General features: G+C 38.3%; 1 protein-coding gene across 3 annotated transcripts in view; it reads left to right on the top strand.

The window, feature by feature from the left end:
• The first annotated feature begins 1161 nt into the window (after nucleotides 1–1161).
• The window catches only part of Cog7 (conserved oligomeric Golgi complex subunit 7), a 30115-nt gene continuing 11143 nt past the window's right edge, over nucleotides 1162–20133 (top strand). Inside the window, exons 1-10 of one of the 3 annotated variants that reach the window (XM_083142709.1) lie at nucleotides 1162–1326; nucleotides 3149–3238; nucleotides 6255–6335; nucleotides 7270–7374; nucleotides 8695–8826; nucleotides 10476–10659; nucleotides 12843–13036; nucleotides 16710–16929; nucleotides 18092–18363; nucleotides 18935–19055. In XM_083142709.1, the coding sequence (XP_082998835.1) occupies nucleotides 1324–1326; nucleotides 3149–3238; nucleotides 6255–6335; nucleotides 7270–7374; nucleotides 8695–8826; nucleotides 10476–10659; nucleotides 12843–13036; nucleotides 16710–16929; nucleotides 18092–18363; nucleotides 18935–19055 (1402 nt within the window). In that variant the 5' untranslated portion in view covers nucleotides 1162–1323. Of the gene's footprint in view, nucleotides 1327–1386; nucleotides 1407–3148; nucleotides 3239–6254; nucleotides 6336–7269; nucleotides 7375–8694; nucleotides 8827–10475; nucleotides 10660–12842; nucleotides 13037–16709; nucleotides 16930–18091; nucleotides 18364–18934; nucleotides 19056–20133 lie in introns of those variants that run through there. The other 2 variants (XM_083142711.1, XM_083142710.1) reach the window with 2 other exon arrangements.

Here is a 20133-nt window from a genome sequence, read left to right as displayed (position 1 = left end):
AATTTAAATTTATATTTAATAACATTATAAATATTAATCATATAGGCTCTTTCTTCTCAGATGCTTGGTAGAAAATTTGAAAAGTTTCATGCACATACATAATATATATGTATAGTTTGTGTATGTCTGTGTAGACCGCAATCTTCTTGCGCCCCCCCCCTGAAAAAAAAATCAATCTTCAATGATTTCGCGCCATGGTAGGGTATGTAGCTGCCTGGCAAAGTCCTCATTCCGTAAATTCACGAACTGCATGAAATCAGAAAAAGACATATATTCCCCCTCGTTTTGAGAAAACCTGTTTCACAACCCACCCCTGTCCTTTCTGTGGTGAAGGACACTCCAGTGGGACAATGAATCTCCCCCCCCCTATTTACTGCGAGCAGCAAAAGAAGACGGCCGCGCCATCTACTGGCCACCGATGGAAATGCAATTTCAAAGCGCAGCGAGGTTTAAATGTAGCTTCCACTTCTATTCCCTAACTTTTCTATGGTATAACAAGTACCGTGTGAGGCGAAAACTAGCAAATGGGTAGCCAGTCCAGCGTCAACTAGAGCGTTCCTACTAGAAATCCAGTTCCGTGTGATAGGGGCTTTATTCTTACTGCTGACACGCGCGTGGCAGCAGACTCGGCCAAAATATAATCGTTGCTCTGCTCTATGATGAACCACAGGATGAACTCGCTACCAAGTGAACTGTTCTTGACCCCAGTTTTGTTACCCAATCGCCGCTACTGTACACACAGTACACATACACACACATATAGTGATTGCATTATGTAACTTGTATCTATTATTCTCTGGAAAATAAGTTTAATAAGTCTAGAAATATGTGGGTGCAGCAAAGCTTTGCCACCTGAAGAGCATGATTGATTGATTGAGTTTGTGTTTTAAGTCCATTTTATGCACAGCAAGGCTAATCGGGACTGGACCTACAGTTTAAAGTGGGATCCGAACCACTATGTACCTCCACCGGATATCGAACCCGGGACCTCTTGATTACAAGGCGACGGCGCTACCCCTGCACCATCGGGGAGACCCTCCACCTGAAGAGCAGCCGAAACTGATCAACACTCAACAGTTGCAAGTGTTCTCGAGAATTGGAACATAGTGATCACTGTGCTCGATCTGTTGATGAAATCAGTGAGGGAAAGCCGAAGCAGCTTTGTTTTGGGAGAAAACGTCTTCTGCCAACAAAACAAAGTCGCGTTTACACAAATGGGGAGCAAGTAGTAATTTTTGTTTTGTTTTGTTGGGGTTTGTCTTGAAGAGGGAAAGAAAGAACCTTTTTTGTTGACAGCAGAGTTAACGGTAAATTTGTAAAAAAATGGTAAGTGAATGCAGACGAAGTATGAAAAGACGTGCTACTTCAAGGTGTAAAATAGTGGAGACCGGTTGTAGTTTCTGTTTGTACATAGACCTTACCTTACTCTGTTTTTAACCCTATGTTACCCGTGCCGTACATTGGGATGCACAAGTATTGCTCGGCAAGTTGTCCATTATTTTCATTAATTTGTTTCTTGCATCCTACGTGTTTTTGAGGACTGAATTTTTACGCATGCATACTGGTGCAGAGGTTGTCAGCAGCTTGTTAGGTGTTGTGTTTCAATTTTTAAAGCTATTATTGCCTAAAACAAAGAGAATAAAAATGATGATGGGCAATTTGTTTGGTAATACTTATGCATCTCACTTCTCAAAAAACTTAGTTAGCTGAGGGGTCTTAGAGGCCCACACATATTTTTATCACTAAAATTATAGAAACAATTTTGTCATTGAATCACTGCTTCCTTTGTTGTTTATATAGGTAAACAATAAATATAATAAATACCAATCACTAATAAAAACTAATTATTACATTAGTGCCACATACATATTTTATCATTCACTAAAACTACAAAGAAAATATATATGTTGCATCATTTTTTTTGGTTTACATAAATTAAGTTATATTGGGTACTTTAGTATTATACGGACTACCTGGTTAGGTTAGGTCAGGTCAAAACCCCTCGCAACATGATTTTGTCGATCCTGAAACTGGGGCTAATACTCCTAACCTAACCAAACCAGGTAGTCCGTATAATACTAAAGTAGCCTACCTTATATTGTAATTATAATAATTGCAAACCAACTGTACACTGTTACGGACATGAGTGTCATGTTGGAACACACATTCCAAGGGAGGGGGTGGTTGGCCCACCACGTGAATTTAGCCTTCCATGCACATTACCTTTATGATTTTATAAACAAAAGTAATACAGAAACAAGTATGTTCAGCCAGGTTAATTTGAAGTTAGTTTCGAATGTTTCAAGTGCATACATTGCTCTCATCAGGGAATGAGCGGCCCAAGTTCCTTTTGTTTTATTGCGATTTCATCATGCGCTACGAATGAAATTTTTACATGGTTCGATTTCGTTGATTTATGTCTGTTAACACATACTGCAGATTTTTAGCGATCACTTAATATTTTGTTCAATATATGCTTTCGTGGTTAGGTTAGGTAGGTAAGGTTTGGTTCTCTTAGCATTAAAATAAAGTCCCTAAATGCATTCTACTGAGGTTCCGATTTACTTCTACATTCATTCCAACTAGTCTATGATACTTACAGTCGATTGCCAATGGAAAAACATTGTCTATGGAAAGTGCGCATGCTTGCATAACGTATTTTTTTTTTTTAATAACATAAATAACTTTTTTTTGGAATCCAAACAGTGCATATTACTTTAAGGAAGGTTCAAATTTCGTGTGACAATGATTTCCAAAATTCTGCGATAGTCTCTCTGCTAGGAGAATTAAAAAAAATCATAAAACAATCGGAACCTTTACCGAATGAGCAATGTATGCGCTCAAAACATTCTTGAAAACACTTGTTTGAGCAACAATCAAATATGTATTCAAAAATATTGATATGGCACTTGCCTTGCATATTAATGAACACATTTTTTATAGTACAGATAATCTGCCCAGCGTAATTGTTGCAATGCATTTACTCCACTTTCATGCAGTGTACAATTTCAAATATTTAGAGTATGTATGAATAATTTGTTGGAAATTTGTTAAATATTTTCCTCACCAAAATTGCATCAGGAAAATTGTCTGCCAAACTCTACATCATATTTGTTATCACCCTCCACCCTCTCATTTTTCATTACAGGATGTGTCAGCATTTTCTGATGATCACTTTGATGTGAAGGATTGGATAAATAAATCATTTAAATGTCCAGAAGCACAGGATAACAGAGATGTAAGTAGAAGTTGTGATAAATGCAAATTTTTTTGTTGTTAAGAATTCTAAGACATCTTAAATTTGGGTGGCTTTTATACTTAATACACAATAATGTATTGATGTTTATTCTTTATGACTGGTTCATGTTTTTGTCATGGTTCTGATTGTGTATGATTTTCATGAGTTTAAGGGTAATAGTTCCAATTCTGTAATGATTTTCACAAGTTGCACTTTCAACGGTTTTTTCAAATTCTCCTAGCGGGAAGAGTAATTATTATAGAATTTTGGCAATCATTGTCACACAAAATTTGAACCTTCCTTAAAGTAATGAGCATGGGATTTAAAAAAAAAGAAGTTATTTATGTTGGAAAAAAAAATGAAAATTACCTTACGCAAGCATGCACGCTTCCCATGAACAATGTATTTTCCATTGACAAGCGACTGTAAGTATTGTAGACTAGTGGGAATTAATGTAGAAGTAAATTGGAACCTTAGTAGAATGCATTTAGGGACTTTATTTTAATGCTACGAGAACCAAATCTGACCTGCCTAACCTAGCATATATAGAACAAAATTTTAAGTAATCGCTAAAACTCCACAGTATGTGTTAACAGAAGTAAATCTAAATCGAACCACGTTACAATTGCATTCATAGCATGATGAAATGTCAATAAAACAAATGGAACTTGGGCCCTAATTTATAAGTTCGGGAAATGCAAATGATGTTAATTTGTAAGGAATTATATTATGAAAATTTGGCTGATGCAACTGATGACGGAAACTGTTGGAATACTAAGGCAATCAAATGTAAGCACGTAGGAACATGTTTATAATGCATACACATGGGACTCAAGTGGAAAACTGTTTTGATTGTAGAATTCCAATATTATCAAGGTACAGATGCATTTTTTTAGATGAACCAAATTGTATACATCTGTACATAAGAACACACTGAAAAAAGTTTTTGATTTTTGTGAAGAATAATATCCACCCTCCCTGCTCACATGCCTATGTGGGTAGGTTAGGCTGCTCAGGTATAGTGCTTGTAGCATTATAATATTGTTTGTACCTGCTTATGACACCATTTGTACATTTAAAAAAAAGTTGGCATTGTTATGTTTGATTACATTTACAAACTTCTCCTCAATCTGCAGATGCACAACCTACTTTTCATGATACAATTCTCCATATATCAGTGCTTGGTGCATCTTTAAAATGCACAAATTAGTTTCTCTGAACATTAATCTTTCAACACTCTTTAGTAGTGCAGCTTGCAAAATTCATTACATAATTGGAAACATTAACCAGGGTTAATTTTGTCTAAAATAATACAAAAAAATTAAAAATATATTATATTTATGATATCTTGTTTCAGTCATTTCAATATATTCTGTGTACTTACTAAAATTTGAAGACATTTGTATAACATGTGTCTCCTTTCAGAAAAAATGTATTGATTTTATGTAACATTTTGCATCTGATAGATCAGATGTGTATCATATAAGTGTGAGATAAATCTAGCCTAAAATGAAAGTCTTCTGTGGCAGTAAACCTTTTGGTTTAGGAATGCCTAAGTGTTAGTAATGCATGAGGAAAACATCTTAGTAATGCATGAGGAAAACATATGGAATAAACACATTACAACAATAAAATGTGAAAAAATAAAGAATGATAAAGATGTTTGTAGAAATATACCGTGCGTCCATTTCGATCTGCAGCCGAGAGATCGGGAGAAGCGTGGCGGGCGGCACTGACGGAGATGCCGACATTTGCGGCCTGAAATGCCCGCTTATTTTTATGGACATATGCAGACATTTATATAAATATTGCAAAACGAGCACTAACCTATGTTATAAGAGTATGGTTTTAATTTTAGTAGCTTAGTGACTGTATGTGCCGATGATTTTGACACGCCCACCTCTTGTGAAACGCGGCGTAGAGGTTTGTTTGGAGAACGTTCTAACGCTGCACCAATATCATCGAGTTTTGCTTCGGTTAGAATCCGTCGTTTTTGCTTAGGTGTTTTAAAATTTAACGATACAGTTTCTCGTAATTTAGGGACAAGATGTCTAACCGTATCTCTGTGTGGAGTTGAAACGCATGGGAATTTCTGTACAAATTACCTACACACGTCTCGACACGAGTTTGTTTTCACGTAGGTACGTGTCATACATAAAAAATCTTTGTTCTAACGTGAATCTTGCGGCTGGCATTCCAATCGTCTCACTGACACGACACACATACACACTACAATAACACAAACAAGTAACTGCAAGTAACCAAGAATAACACTCTTGCGCACAGTACGAAATTAACACGCTCTTGGTTTACATTGCTCGCCACTATATTTACAACTCTGTCTTCATCTAGTCGCGAAGGAACAAAAAACTCGAGCTCGGATATTTCGGATTGCGAGGAAGCTCACGAAAACCATTCACTTTTATCGGTTTCGTCTGCAGTGTAATCCTGATACAGTGTTGCACATTCGAAACCTCCAAACGATTCCCATCGCCACAAAACTCTTTCAAGGATATAAACTTAAGCAAGACGTTACTGATCAAAACCATGATTAAAATGCTTTTTTATCTGTGGCTCTTAACATCGTTTCTATAGCGTATTTATTTGTGTATATAAGAGCAGAACTTGGATGAATTACAGAAGAACTTTTGCATGTTATAACACAGGTTAGTGATCGTTTTGCAATATTTATATAAATGTCTGCATATGTCTATAAAAATAAGCGGGCATTACAGGCCGCAAATGTCGGCTTCTCCGTCAGCGCCGCCCGCCACGCTTCTCCCGATCTCTCGGCTGCAGATCGAAATGGACGCACGGTACTTTGCATATCCTGAAGTGTCCTCATCTGAGTCAATGTCAGTTTTGGAATTGGTTTCATGCCTTTACTGAATTTTTATGTCATTGACCATGCACATCATGACACTTCTGTATGATTTAAGGTTAATAAGTATTAGTACATAGTAGTAACTCTGCCATTGTTGTTATTGATACAAACTGCTATTATTATTATTTTTAGACATTTGTTTCATCATTGGTGATGAAACTCCAGCTGTACGTGCAACAAGTAAATGGTGCCCTTGAGGAAACAAGTCAGCAGGTGAGTGTTAAGACAATTTTTTTGAAACATACTTTGAACATAAAGATGATCTGCTACAGAGGTGTGATGTATTTCAAGTGTAACATTTGAGTGGACTTATCTGATTAGTTATAATCTCTCGTAAGAGGACAGGCATGTATCTATAGAACTATATTTGGGGGGGGGGGGGGGGCGAATCAAGTGTCTCAATAATAATAACAATAAAATCTAAATTAAGTAATTATGTTATAATTACATTAAATTCAATTAAAACTAATTAAAATATATACAATAATTAATATTACATTATTATTATATCAATAGGCAAAAATATTGTGTAAAATTGAGATATAACAGCACTTTTTCATTATCTAGCTTATCTGTAGTTAAGGTTGGCTTAATTTGGATAAAAACAAGTGCCATAGGAAATAAATTAATGTCAAATAGATGAAGAATTGAATACATATTGAATAACAAAAACGGATGTTAGATCCAGTGGCAAAGAAAATTAAAGTTCATGATTAATATTATACGTATATGCAAGTATAAATCTTTGGTGCTGTTCTTCAAAGCTGAATAATCCCAATATAATACTTATTGTAAATAAGTTGAGAGGAACTTATAATCATTGATTATTCAATACATTCTAAAAAATGTATATTTTCTTTATTATTTAATTTTAGTACTTAGTAATTCTTTCAGAGGGGGGCAAGTCTAGATTCCCTTGAAGCCCCCTAAATACATCCTTGTAAGAGCATATGTTACAACAAAGAATGTTTAAAACTTTAATATGTTAGGCTCATACTGTACTCACATGTACAGGCAGTTTGTGACAAAGCCAACTCTAGGAATCTACTTCATATTGTTGTTATTTGCAATGTTTATAGTCATAAATACAAGCATGAATAATATTGCTTTTCCTACAAGTTCATCTTTTGCCTTTCAACAATTTTAGGTCCTGCAAAGTCTTCCACGAGTGGTCCGTGACACAGAAATTCTTCAACAGGAAGCAGTGCTACTGCGAGAGAAAATGCAGTCGGTGAAGCAAGAAATAGCCAAGGTAAATGGACAGAATAGTACTTTGCATTGATTGATGTGGGTTATTTTACTTTGCTTTTCTGCCACTTTTGGCCGATTGCAAAGATGAGGATGGGTGATATGATAAAATTGATGAAGGGACACTCGCAAAGGACTCTACAGGCCTGGATTCAAACCCGGGACCCCTGGCATTGTACCACACTGTCATGGAGGCTGGCTATGTTCTTCAGCAAACAATATGTACATGAAAGTGTGCATGTGGAATTAGTGTGAAGGTTTAAATAGTATATACTGAGTGAAGATTGTGAAAAGTGTATTTTAAACCTTGCATCTCTCCTAGCACTTTCAATTCACCACTATTTCTTACTGAAAAAAAATACCTCTTGCAGTAAATCTATATTTTAGAAGAAAAAAATCCAGAAAATTCAAAACCATAGTAGATAAATAATCATCTATTGAAATTTTGTGTGCACATCCAAATAACAGTGGAACCTTCACTATATATTTTAAAGGAATCTGTGGGTACAAAATATTTAACACAGGAACACAATCTACGAAAATTTCACATGTTACTACATATTGGAAGCAGGAAATAGAACTCGCAAAGAACCCCCATGCTGAAATGCGAACATGGGACCTCTGGCATCATAGTGCACTGTGCTAACCATATGACCATGCAGGTCGATTGATTGATTGATTGATTTGGTGTTTTTGATTGATTGATTGATTGATTTGGTGTTTTGATTGATTGATTGATTTGGTGTTTTGATTGATTGATTGATTTGGTGTTTTTGATTGATTGATTGATTTGGTGTTTTGATTGATTGATTGATTTGGTGTTTTAAGTCCACTTTATGTGCAGTAAGGCTAACCGGACCTACAGTTTAAAGTGAGATCTGAACCACTATGTGCCTCCACCAGGTATTGAACCCGGGACCCCTTGATTACAAGACGACAATGCTACCACTGCGCCATGGGGGAGGCCTGCCATGCAGGTCGACATAACACATATATAGCATGTTAAATCATTAGAATGTCTTGGAAAGTAATTTAAAAGTGCATGGAGGACCTGGAAAATGGAAAACTTACGGAATTTGATTTTGCGAAATTGAGTGAGAAGGAACTGATAACTTTTCCTTAAGAAATTTGCACATGAGAATTTTAATTACTCCGTTTACGAGATGCTTTTATGGAAATGTTTTTGTGCTTTGTTTTAGCTTGTGCTATTTTGTTGCATGAGGCATGGTATTTGTGGTTAATCATTCAGAAACAATCATGATTGGATCAGCTTTCTAATTATTTCAAAATGAATTTGAAACCAAACAAATATTCTATGTTCTAGGTTGAGCAGGATACAGGGCAATCCATGGCAAATCTGGAACAGTTGGACCGCATCAAGACGGAGCTTCAAGTTGCAAAGCAGGCCCTCCACGAGGCAGACAATTGGACAGTTCTGGCTGCAGATTTAGAAGAGGTAAACTGATTATAGCATACTTTGAAAGCATTGTCTTTATATTTATTTACTAACGATTGAAGTGACTGAAGTATATAGCAGCATTTGTTTCATGCATTAGGTGATAGAAGTTATACACTAAGTGTATTGTGTGCAGAGCTGTGGTGGCGCAGCTGGTAGGGTGCAGTGGCGTATTTGAAAATTTGACCTGGTTATTGCAAGAATTCTTACTGTATATATATTTATTATAGCCTTTTTCCACTCTAGATTAATTAGGTGTAATAGATATAAAACATCCATTGTAGGCATGCAAGTAAAATATAAAACAAAGTCCAATAGCTTCAAATTTTATATTTCTTAAAATCTCCCTTTTTTAGCCTAAAATTGGACTTTGATTTTCCTGCAACAAGTAAATTTTCCCTTCATGTAGCAACCCATCCTCTGCCAAGTGTAACACACAGCAGGCAGGAACAAGCAGTTTTCTCATGCAGTGGTGGAACTGACCCTGCAGTTCACATGTTTTCTACAGAACATTCCCTGACATTCGCTACGAGACTCGGCAGCAAGTGGCCGCTTCAGCGCTTGTCTTTCCTGGTGAACGGGGTCCAAGACAGTCGCTAGAGTCGGCTATTAAAATTACAGTTTTCATATTGTGTACTAACCTTGACTACGGAAGGTGTTGAAAATGATGTCCCTCTGCTTCAACACATTCCTGGCATCTCCGAAGGAAATTGGCATTTACACGTGCAAGTTCGTCTACTGTAATTCTCCCAATTTCTCGTACAATACTCTCTTTTAACTCACGGATGGTGTGGGGATTGTCTTTGTATACTTTATTTTTTAGATTTCCTCATTTTTCTTTCCACTTTTATTCAGAACTGACCCTGTAACTCTTAAACTTTTTTACGAGGTTCAATATAGTGGTCCTATGTGGAACGGGAACACCAGGAAATTTCGTTGCAAAACATCGTCGCACTTCTCCACAATTCCTCTTTCCGAAGTATCACTCGACAAGATACATCCTTTGTTGTAATGTAAACTTTTGTGGTGCCATATTAAGCCACAATCTTCAACACACGGACACAACACAACTTCCAGGGGAGGATTATACTGGCGTCAGTCTGCAACGTCAACAGAAGGGGAAAGAGAGCGAAAAAACAGACTGTATCGGGCGACTGTCGTGGACCCCGTTCACCGGGAAAGACAAGCGCAGATGCCAGGCCGCTTGCCGCCGAGTCTCGTAGCGAATGTCAGGGAATGCTCTATAGTAGCCACTCACTTTAGCTCCCTCATCGATCGGCAGAAGGGTGCGATGGAGAAAGATCTGTGGTGTATATGAACCAGTCTTTTAAGTTCTTTAAATAATTTACTTAAATTCTGGTTTAGAAGCTTGTTTTAATAGTTTGAATCATACATAATAATAACCAATGCATTAAAGTTAAAGCTAAATTTATAAAAAGTTGGTTTACTGGAGAATACACCACTGGTAAGGGGTCTTGACTGTTGTGTGGGAGAACCAGGTTAGAGATTTCAGGTGGAAATTTTCCCAGCAATGTCCATGCATGGAGCGGCCCTGGGGTTCACGTAGCCTCTAATAACTAAATTCTTACTTTTGAAAATTAATATGTGGATTTGTTTTGTTTCCTAATTAAATATCTTAACTCTGACAGGTATTTGAATCAGGAAATGTCGAAACGATAGCAACAAAGCTTGTGAGTATGCAGCAGTCTCTACGTATACTTGCGAATGCTCCAGACTATGAGGACCGGAAACTGCAGCTTGAAGGTTTGAAGAATCGACTTGAAGCCATGTCCAGTCCACTTTTAGTACAGGCTTTTACTTCAGGGTCAGTTGGTGAGTATTCTATACCATCAGTGTTAAAATATTGTCTAGTTTAGCATTTGCTCTTCAGAACGAAAAGTTCAATGCCGACTGAAGAATATGAGAGCCTGATTGTTTTATTTACTTGAGATCTGATGGGGAGGGAAAGTGGTAATGTTATGTCTGGCAGTGTTTTACTCATTTTTAACAATTAATTAAAAATTGGCTTCTTATTTTCACCCTGTCGAAATTTGTGGCAGAGTAATAGCACTGCATGCTATGACACCAGTAGTCCCGGGTTCGAATCCTGGCATGGGTGTTCTTTGTGAGGAATCTTCATCAATTTTATCATGTCACTCATCCTCATTTTTGCGATTAGCCAAAAGTGACAGAAAGGCGAAGTAAAATAAACCCAATCAATCAATCTTATTTTCGCTCTTACATGCACTGGCCCCCGTGGCAGAGTGGTTAGCACATCATGCTACAACGCCAGGGGTCCTGAGTTTGAATCCCGGCCTGGGGATGGATGTTCATGAGTGTCCATTCATCAATTTCATCATATCATAACTCATCCCCATCTTCGCAAATTAGCCAAAAGTGGCACAAAAAGCTAAGTAAGCGTGTCCATAAATATACTGTCATACTTTAAAGTGGTATTTCGTCGCTTTGGATAATCGTATTTAAATGAAATTGGTGACATTTGAAAGAAAAACTCAAATATTTTATTTTACAACTCATAGACATTGAATGTGGCCCCCACGAGTGACCCTGCAGACAACAAGGCGATATTCCCATTCATGCCACACACACTCCAACATATCCACAGGGATGGACTGGATTGCAGAAGTGATGCGAATTTGCAGTTCTTGCAGCTTTTGAGACAATGGGGGTACATAGACACAATCTTTTATGTAACCCCATAAAAAAAGTCACAGACCGTCAAGTCAGGTGACCTCGGCGGCCAATTGTAGAAGACATTATCATCATTTCCGGCACGTCCAATCAATGTTCCTGGAAGCCGCTCATTCAGATGTTTCCGAACATGTAAATGCCAGTGAGGAGGTGCTCCATCTTGTTGAAAAATAAATTCATTGCCTTCATTTTCTTCCAATTGTGGAAATAACCATTCAGTGAGCATGTCAAGATAAGCTGGACCTTTCACAGTGGCCTCTCGAAAGGAGAATTGGCCATAGACTTGAAGTTTCGATACGGCACAAAAGACATTCACTTTAGGGGAGTCTCTTTCAACTTCCAAAATTGCATGTGGATTCTCACTCCCCTCATGTCCATTGTTGACATGCACAAAAATATTTGAGTTTTTCTTTCAAATGTCACCAATTTCATTTAAATACGATTATCGAAAGCGACGTAATACCACTTTAAAGTATGATAGTATATTTATGGACACGGTATATAATACAGCAAATCAATTAGTCACTCTTTCATGTAAGAATATTGCAATATAAATTTTTTAGAGTGGATACAACGCACTTGTAACAATGAAAAGCAAAAGATAGCACTAAATAGACCAACACTACAATATAGGTAAAGGTAAAGTGCTCCCCTGTGCTTAGCACCATGCCATGAAGGCGTATAGGGGGTGTGGGGGTAATGCCCCACACTTTCTTGAACTGGTCGTGAATAAGGAGGGGATGTGATCAGCATCATGCCCCTGACTGCCTTTGCCCCACAGGTACCATGTTATTCGATGCTGGGTGGGTGCCGGGACCGCTTCCGTTAGAAAAGTTCCTGGATTTGAACCGGCCGGGGATTGAACCTGGTACCTTTAGCATGGTAGTCAGACACGTTGCCGACTGAGTCACTGCGGCCACAACAATATAGAATACTTTTTTTTTTTAGACAATATATCAAAGCTCGTGCACAGTGTACCCTATTTACTTGAATCTAACATGCACCTCCAAAAATAAGTTGATTATATGTATATACAACAGGTTTATGTTATGTATTTAATTTTATTATGATATAACACTATTCATTATTGAGCAAATACGTTACAGGCACTTCAATTAGAGTGGTTCCAGTTCAGTATTTTTCAAAATTAAATGAAAAGAACGCATTGCATTTGAATCTAATGCACACCTTAATTTAGGAGACAAAATTTGACCAAAAAAAAGTATCCGTTACATTCAAATAAATATGGTATTTCAAGGCAATAAATATATTATATGGACACTAAATTTGCATATTTATTTCAGATGAGTCCAAGAGATTTGTGAAAATATTTCAAGATATAAACAGGCTACAGCAGCTGATTAAGTATTACCACAAGTGCCATAAGGCAACTTTAATTCAAAAGTGGAGGAACCTAATAGAAATGGATCAGGAAGATGGGATTGCTGATTGCATGAGCAAATTCTATGATAGTTTGATGTCCTATTGGCATGATCAGGTAGAGTATTTATTTATCAATGAATCGTGAATAGATATTAATTGTGTCATTTTAGGAGCAAATTCCTGTATTTTATTATTATTTTTTGACATGTACCTGTACTGTGTTCTTAATTGTACATAGTCATCTTGTAGTGAATGCTTTATCCCAACAAGTTATATGTGAACTTCTTATTTTGCACTGAACTTTATGCACAGGTAGGCTAATTGAGACAGTTTAAAATGGGATCCAATTACAAACCACTGGATTTTTTAACTTCTTATTTCATAGTACATCAGTACATACAATGTTTCAAAATTTAAATACAACGTTGTTCACTCATTGACTGCAACCGCATCAATTAAGGCAAGGATTGAGGTGGCAGGTAAGACAGGTTAAAAAGGATAAAAAGTTGACTCAATATCAACTGACGCCATATATGTAAAACCTTCATGTTCTAATCCTAACTTTAAAAACCCCAAATCCAAACATGTCCGTAAAAACCTTTACACACGAAACACGTTAAAAACCCCCTTCACACTGCCTTGCTCTCTGTTACAAAAAGTATGCATCGAACTGATATGGCTTCTCGTGGAATGCCGGAAGTTGCACGGCTCTTGCCCTCTTCCACTTTTCCCCCCTCCCGTCGATCGTACTATGTCATATCTATTTCAAAATCTTTAACCTCGAGAGCCACGTCGTTTACGGCCGGAGTGACTTGGAAACCAATCTTTTCCTTACAAACATCCCATCTCTTAAACATTCTAATCCACAATTCATAAACATTTCAGTCATCTCTGTTTCGTGTGTAAAGGTTTTTTACGAACTTTTTTAGATTTGGGGTTTTCAAAGTTAGGATTAGAACATGAAGGTTTTACGTATACAGAAGGTTGTTCGTTTTATATCCGACCATTTTCGATTCGGTGCTGCCACCTGGCATATTATGCTGGAACTATGGGTCTGCTGGCGGGAGCAGTGTTGTGTCTGACCTTGTAGGTGCTTGAGTGTTGGTAGTGAATGTTATCAAATGGCGCCAAAAATCAACCGATATTGGGAGGGTTACGTAATGGCCCTTTTCCATGCTAAGTTTTCATACGTACGCATTGTGAAACAGTGTCGGGAGAATGGGTTAACACTCAGGGTGATGACTGCGAAAGCTATGGCCCGTTACACACAACAGGCTCTCCTTGCGAAACATTCACCCACGAAAACCACCAGGAGAAGGGCTGCAAGCAAAGTGTCACCCATAGTGCTAAGGGGTGCAGGAAAAGTTTCCCTCGTGGCTTTATGGTTGTGACGGGATTCGGATATGAGGGTAAGTTGATGATATGCAAGGGGGACAAAAACATGAAGGTGAATGCCAGATACTTCCAAGACTCCATTCTGACAACTATCTATCCGGGAGACATCCTACAATTGTATGGAATGGATGCGAACCAGGTGATGATCCATATGGACAAGGCTTCGAGTCATACTGCCAGAACATCTCTACGTTTTTATTAGGAAATGGCAGAGGAATTAGGAATTCGTGTCATTCCATTTGAAGACATTCCTGTGAAAAACCCAGATGCCAGTCCAATGGATTTTTGCGCATTTGGACTGTTGAAAGGACGTCTACAACATCGCCGCCCACGCACCCTGGATGATCTATGTAAAGCTTGCAGGGAGGAGTGGGACAGAATTCCCATGCCTGTCCTGCGCCGGGGCTTGCTGCAATGGAAACTGCGATGCCGGGCAATAGTCCACAATGTTGGGGGTCCAATAGAACATGATCGGTGGTGGCGGCGCGGTATCTCTTAAGGTGAGTACCCGTCAAAAATGGTCGGATACAAAGCGAACAACCTTCTGTATATGGGGTCAGTTGCTATTGAGTCAACCTTTTATCCTTTTTAACCTGTCTCACCTGCCACCTCAATCCTTGCCTTAATTGACGCAGTCATGTAAGTGATCATACTGGGCTAGACAAAAACCTGAAGAAGGGAACAGTAGGGTCCTGAAACTTTTTTTTTTTTTTGCAAAGCAGATACTCACAAAATGTAAGTATTCCATAGTATATATATTTTTATATTGTACTTCTAATATACATAACGTGAGTAAGTCGCACACGCCTCAAATATGAGATTGACTGCAAAGAGGCTATTATGTTTTAGCCATTAGGGATGAACCTACTAGTGTATTTTTGTTATTTTATGATGCATTTCTGCCACATTTGGCTAAACACAATGACAAGGATGAGTGATGAAATTGTTGAAGGAAAACTCACAAAGAATACCCATGTCCATGCTAGAATTTGAATCCAGAAACTTTGGAGATCAAAAGATGAGCATTTAATGTGATGACTACACTTGGGTTTGAAGAAGCCAGCACTTGGATGCACTAGTCACTGTGATTGCAATATTAAGGCTGGTTTACATTGGTCGAGTGAGCGAGAGAGTTACTCGCCTGTCTGCTCAATTCGACCCTTCTATGGTGAGTAGCTGATTACACAAGTTCTACTCGAATCTAGCAAAGTGGGATAGTGGCTGCAGCTGTTTGGTGCTCTTTTGACAGAATGAACCCATCGAAATTGTTGGCAATTTTTTTTTTAAAAAAAGTTCTGAAACTGTTTACATACTTTTTTCATGAGAAATTAATACAATAACGCAAGAGGACATGTCTGGAAAGAAACCTAATTTACTTGATTTTTCTATTTTCGATCGTTCTTGGTTGTACGTAGAACGTAAATTCTTTATTTTTAATTTTACTTCTACACCAAGTACATCATGCCTCATCTCCTGCACTTATAGCCTCATCCCCCTGTAGTTTTTTTTTGTTCCTATAATTGACACGAATGCCATGGACACACACACAACACAGACTCTATACCAAAAAGAAGAAAAATCCTATTCTATTTGCTCTATCCTGTCCTCAGAAAGTGTTTACATTGACCAAGTGGTCTGTCGAGTTTACGCGCGAGTGTAAAAATTGATGGGAGAGAAAGCAACTCAGTCGACTGTCCTGACTACTGGAACAAGTACTGGCTCCAGTACTCTCCCCAGTTGTTTACACGAGGAGAGTGGCTCACTTTACCCTACTCACTCCAGCTACTCGATCAATGTAAACCAGGCTTTAGGGCCACTCCAGCTCTCTCTATCATTCAAACTGTCGCTTGGCACTTGCTGCTTATAACTTCGGTGTGAAATTGAAACAAATCTTTCCATACATATGCATTGCTATCTTCTTTTGCAGTGGAACATCGATTTTACGTTTTTCAGGGGACCAAGCTGAAAATACTTAAAATGCTGCAAAATGTAAAATAGAGGAAAATTTTGTAACATTTTGCTATGTTGAGACCATCAGCATTGAATGTATAATGCAGGAAAATGTAAAATCAGGGTTCCACTATATTATGCTACATTTCATTTGTTGAATATTAATGTCAACAAGGTGCCCGAAAAGTCTCGAACTAAATCACAGCAGTTGTTCAGCATGTCCTCCTCAGAGTTCCACCCAGGTCTGTAGGTGGAATTGCAGGTTATTGCACACACAAGGAACATATTCCACATGTTCCCCCTGTGACAGCATCATTCAATGCAACATAAGAACAAACTACAGTCAATTTTACCATTGCATGACTTTTTGGACACCTTGTATTTCAGTAATTAAACATTAAGCTCCTCCCTGCATCCATGTAATGCATTCGTTTTTTCTCCAGATTAAATGGTGCACCCAGGTATTCACAACAGCTTCTCCGGTTGATATCTTGATTGATCTCTACACCGACGTGCTCAACAGTCTTGATCCGAGCTTCAACGTGTGCATCGACGCCGCCCTGAAACAGCAGAGTGCTCAACTCCCATTTCTGTTGAGCCTCAAACAAACCACGAAATATTTTGCATCCAGTCTGCAAGTAGCCATCGAATCTGCGAGTCAGGGTAAGGATATTTTTATGATGCTCTGCTTACTTTCTGGAGTTCCTCATCATCTGAAGCCTTTGTGTGTTCATTCATAGCATATCTGTCATGACTCACAATTTCTCAACCTGAGTGAACGTAGCAGAAAGGAAGGTGACAAAAAATACTGGAACTGCAGTGGTCCAGTCAGTAAGGTGTTGGACTGTCACACAGGAGATGGGTTCGATTCCCAAGGTGAGAATATTTCCAATGCTATTTCTGCAGTGGAGATTTGAGTGTCGCCAAGCTTCCAATAAGCTTTTACCTGTGATGTAAAGGTGATCAGAATATGGTGCTGATCACATCGCCTCCCCCATGGCACAGATTGGGAATGTGTGGAGCCCCACCTTTATGCACCTTCCTTGCATGGTGCAATGTGCAGGGACAGCTCTTGCAGCCATCTTCAAAGTTTGTGCATTTGAAGAGGTGGGGAAGTTTTTTCAAAAATAGGAATATGTTACTTTTCATTCAAAATTAACACGTTACTATTATGTAAAGTAATGTGCTATACTCTTCTTGTATGTGCATTGCATTATTTAATTCCTCTTCTACTTTGGTTGTTAGAAGCATTTAAACATGTTTTTTTATGTAACATTTTAGGAGAACACACTCCGATCATCAGACATTTGTTACAGTTCAATCAATATTACAGTTATAACGATAGGATAAATTCAACAAAAATGTCATACAATGCAGATGTTCAAAGATATTGTTAATATTAGTGGGTGAATATTACACTTCAAGTATAATCATAAATTTACCGACTTTTGCTTTAAAATATTCAAGATTTACATCAGAATATTAAAATACCTTTATGGAATTACAAAATACAGTTGTTCACGCAATATTGATGCAAAATAAATGGAAACTTCAAAACTTCATGAAAGTATTGTGCATTTTTGCAGACCCTGTGATAGACCAAAAAGGCTGGAAAAGTATGTCTGCTGTCATGTGAAGAAAAAAAAATTAGGCAAGGTTAACCAAAATAAACTAAACCCCAAAATCGGAAGTTACAGGTATAAAAAAGGCTAAAATGAAATGAATTTAAAACACAATGTCTATGTTTTACTGCAAAAGGAAAGCAGGCAAAAAGCTGCACCCTCGTGGCAAGTTTGAGTAGCAGTTACTGTTTTTTGCATTACAGGCAAGGAACTTCCAGAAGATGTGCTGCTGCAGCTGGCTAAAGCAGTATACTACCCATATGTGGTTTATATTTCAAAATACGCCTCCTACGAGCAGCAGTTCCTTCGACAGCAGCTGTCCGGCATGAAGTGTATCAAGGAGGAGTTGATGGACACAATTCAAGGTCTGGGTCAGTCCATTCAGAAAGCAATATCGTTTGTTACAGAAGCTAAAAAGAGATGCATTCAGTTCACTGAGGGGTGCGGCTACATGGAATTTGTTAAGGCTATTGAGGTATGAGACATTTGTGTGATTGGTAGATGTTGTAGTTTGTGTGTAAGTTGCAAAGTTTGGTTATTAAATGCAGCTGTTTATTAACTTATTGTCCTCCTCCGTGGCCGTGCGGTCTAAGGCACTGTGCTTTGGACTCCGACTGCGGGACGGCATAGGTTCGAGTCTACCTGGGTTCTCGGCCTGTGTATAGGACCAGTGAAAACCCACCATTGTGAGGTAATTGGGGAGCTACAAGTGAGTAGCGTAACCCAGTCTCTGATATCTCCTATAATGGCTGGGGGGTTGACGTGCTGACCCCATGTCACCTCATTACCGGTTGAAGAACTCCACACCTCTAGGTAGGATTGTGAGAGGGAGACAGGCCCAGGCCCTTTCGATGGCTGTCGAGCCTTGGGCTTTTATTATTATATTTATATTTGAGTTATCAGGAGATTGGAACAGCAACATACTTGTTACCAGATCCACATTCTTTTTAATAGTCTTTGTTCCCTGTTTATTTATTTATTATTATGTATTAGGAATATAAACAGCATTATATGTATTTAGGAAAACTTTCACTCTCTTTGAATAGGATTTCTTCATAAATTACGTGGATCACTTCCACATAGCTCTTCGCACGTTGCACCAGCAGACGGGGGACAAAGAAGACTGGAATATGTTTCAGATGTGCCTGACCTTGATGCAGAGTGTTGGTAGGTAGATCATTTATTTAGTTTGTTTAATAATACTGTATAATATTGAATAGGGATGGACTGATATGCAATTTTATCCGATATAAAACTGCAATGTTCCTTGAAGATACATTCATTACACTCTTTAATGAAGGTTTGTTCCAAGATACTGCAGTGGGTTTTGTCTTTTAAAAAAACCGTGCACTTCACAAAACAGGTATATGAATTGCATCTTTATATTCACAAAAATATCAACAAAATGGCATTTTGGCATGTGGAGTGTTGAGTGACTTTATTGGTAACCTGGGGATGTAACTGTAGAGACACTCGCTGTTAATTGCCCAGTATTTCTTTTATTATGAACACCACAACCATGCGGACCGCGAATGTGGATAGGAAGGAGACCCCCCGCCCCCTCACTGACCTTAATTTCCTCTCCATGATCCAATTCCTGCCCCGCTCTTCTTGCACCACCTTATTTCGCCACTTCTCAAATGCATCTCTTCCGATCATCCATGACTTCCTCCCGGCCAATGTGTCACATTGTCCGATCAGAAGTCACACCTGCATTCCTATTCTTTCAGGATCTCCTTCTCTGTCCACAATAGACAAGAACTAAACTCCATGATGCAATAACCCTTTGAGAACCAATGACAAGATGCTTTTTTCGTTGGCTAACGTATGGTCAGCACACAGAGTCCCTTTTGCTGCTGTTTTCTTGCTTTCAAGACTGGAGTCTGCCACTTTTCCTTTTTCAAGCAGCTGCCCAATTGTCTTCATGATGCTGGGTCAGCACCAAAATTTTTTGAGCTCCCATCAGGAATCGAACCCAGAACTGCTTGCACCAAAGGCGAGAGTGCTAACTATTTGGCTATAGATATTCTACTAAACTCCAAGGCACAACAGCCCTTTGAGGGTGAAAACTTGTCAAGCAGCTTTACATTGTGTGACCTGTGGTCAGTACATAAAGTCCAATAGCTAATAGTTATACACTCCTCACAAAAAGTTTGGAATATTGTTACGTTAGACAATAGGTGATAGACACGGCCTTGGAATGCAACAACACATGGTATCTATCTGGTGGACGTTCTCGTCTTTT

This window comes from Lepisma saccharinum, chromosome 21, assembly GCF_977018435.1.
Source record: "Lepisma saccharinum chromosome 21, izLepSacc3.1, whole genome shotgun sequence".
Taxonomy (NCBI): Eukaryota; Metazoa; Arthropoda; class Insecta; order Zygentoma; family Lepismatidae; genus Lepisma; species Lepisma saccharinum.
This window is presented reverse-complemented; position numbering and strand designations above follow the sequence as displayed.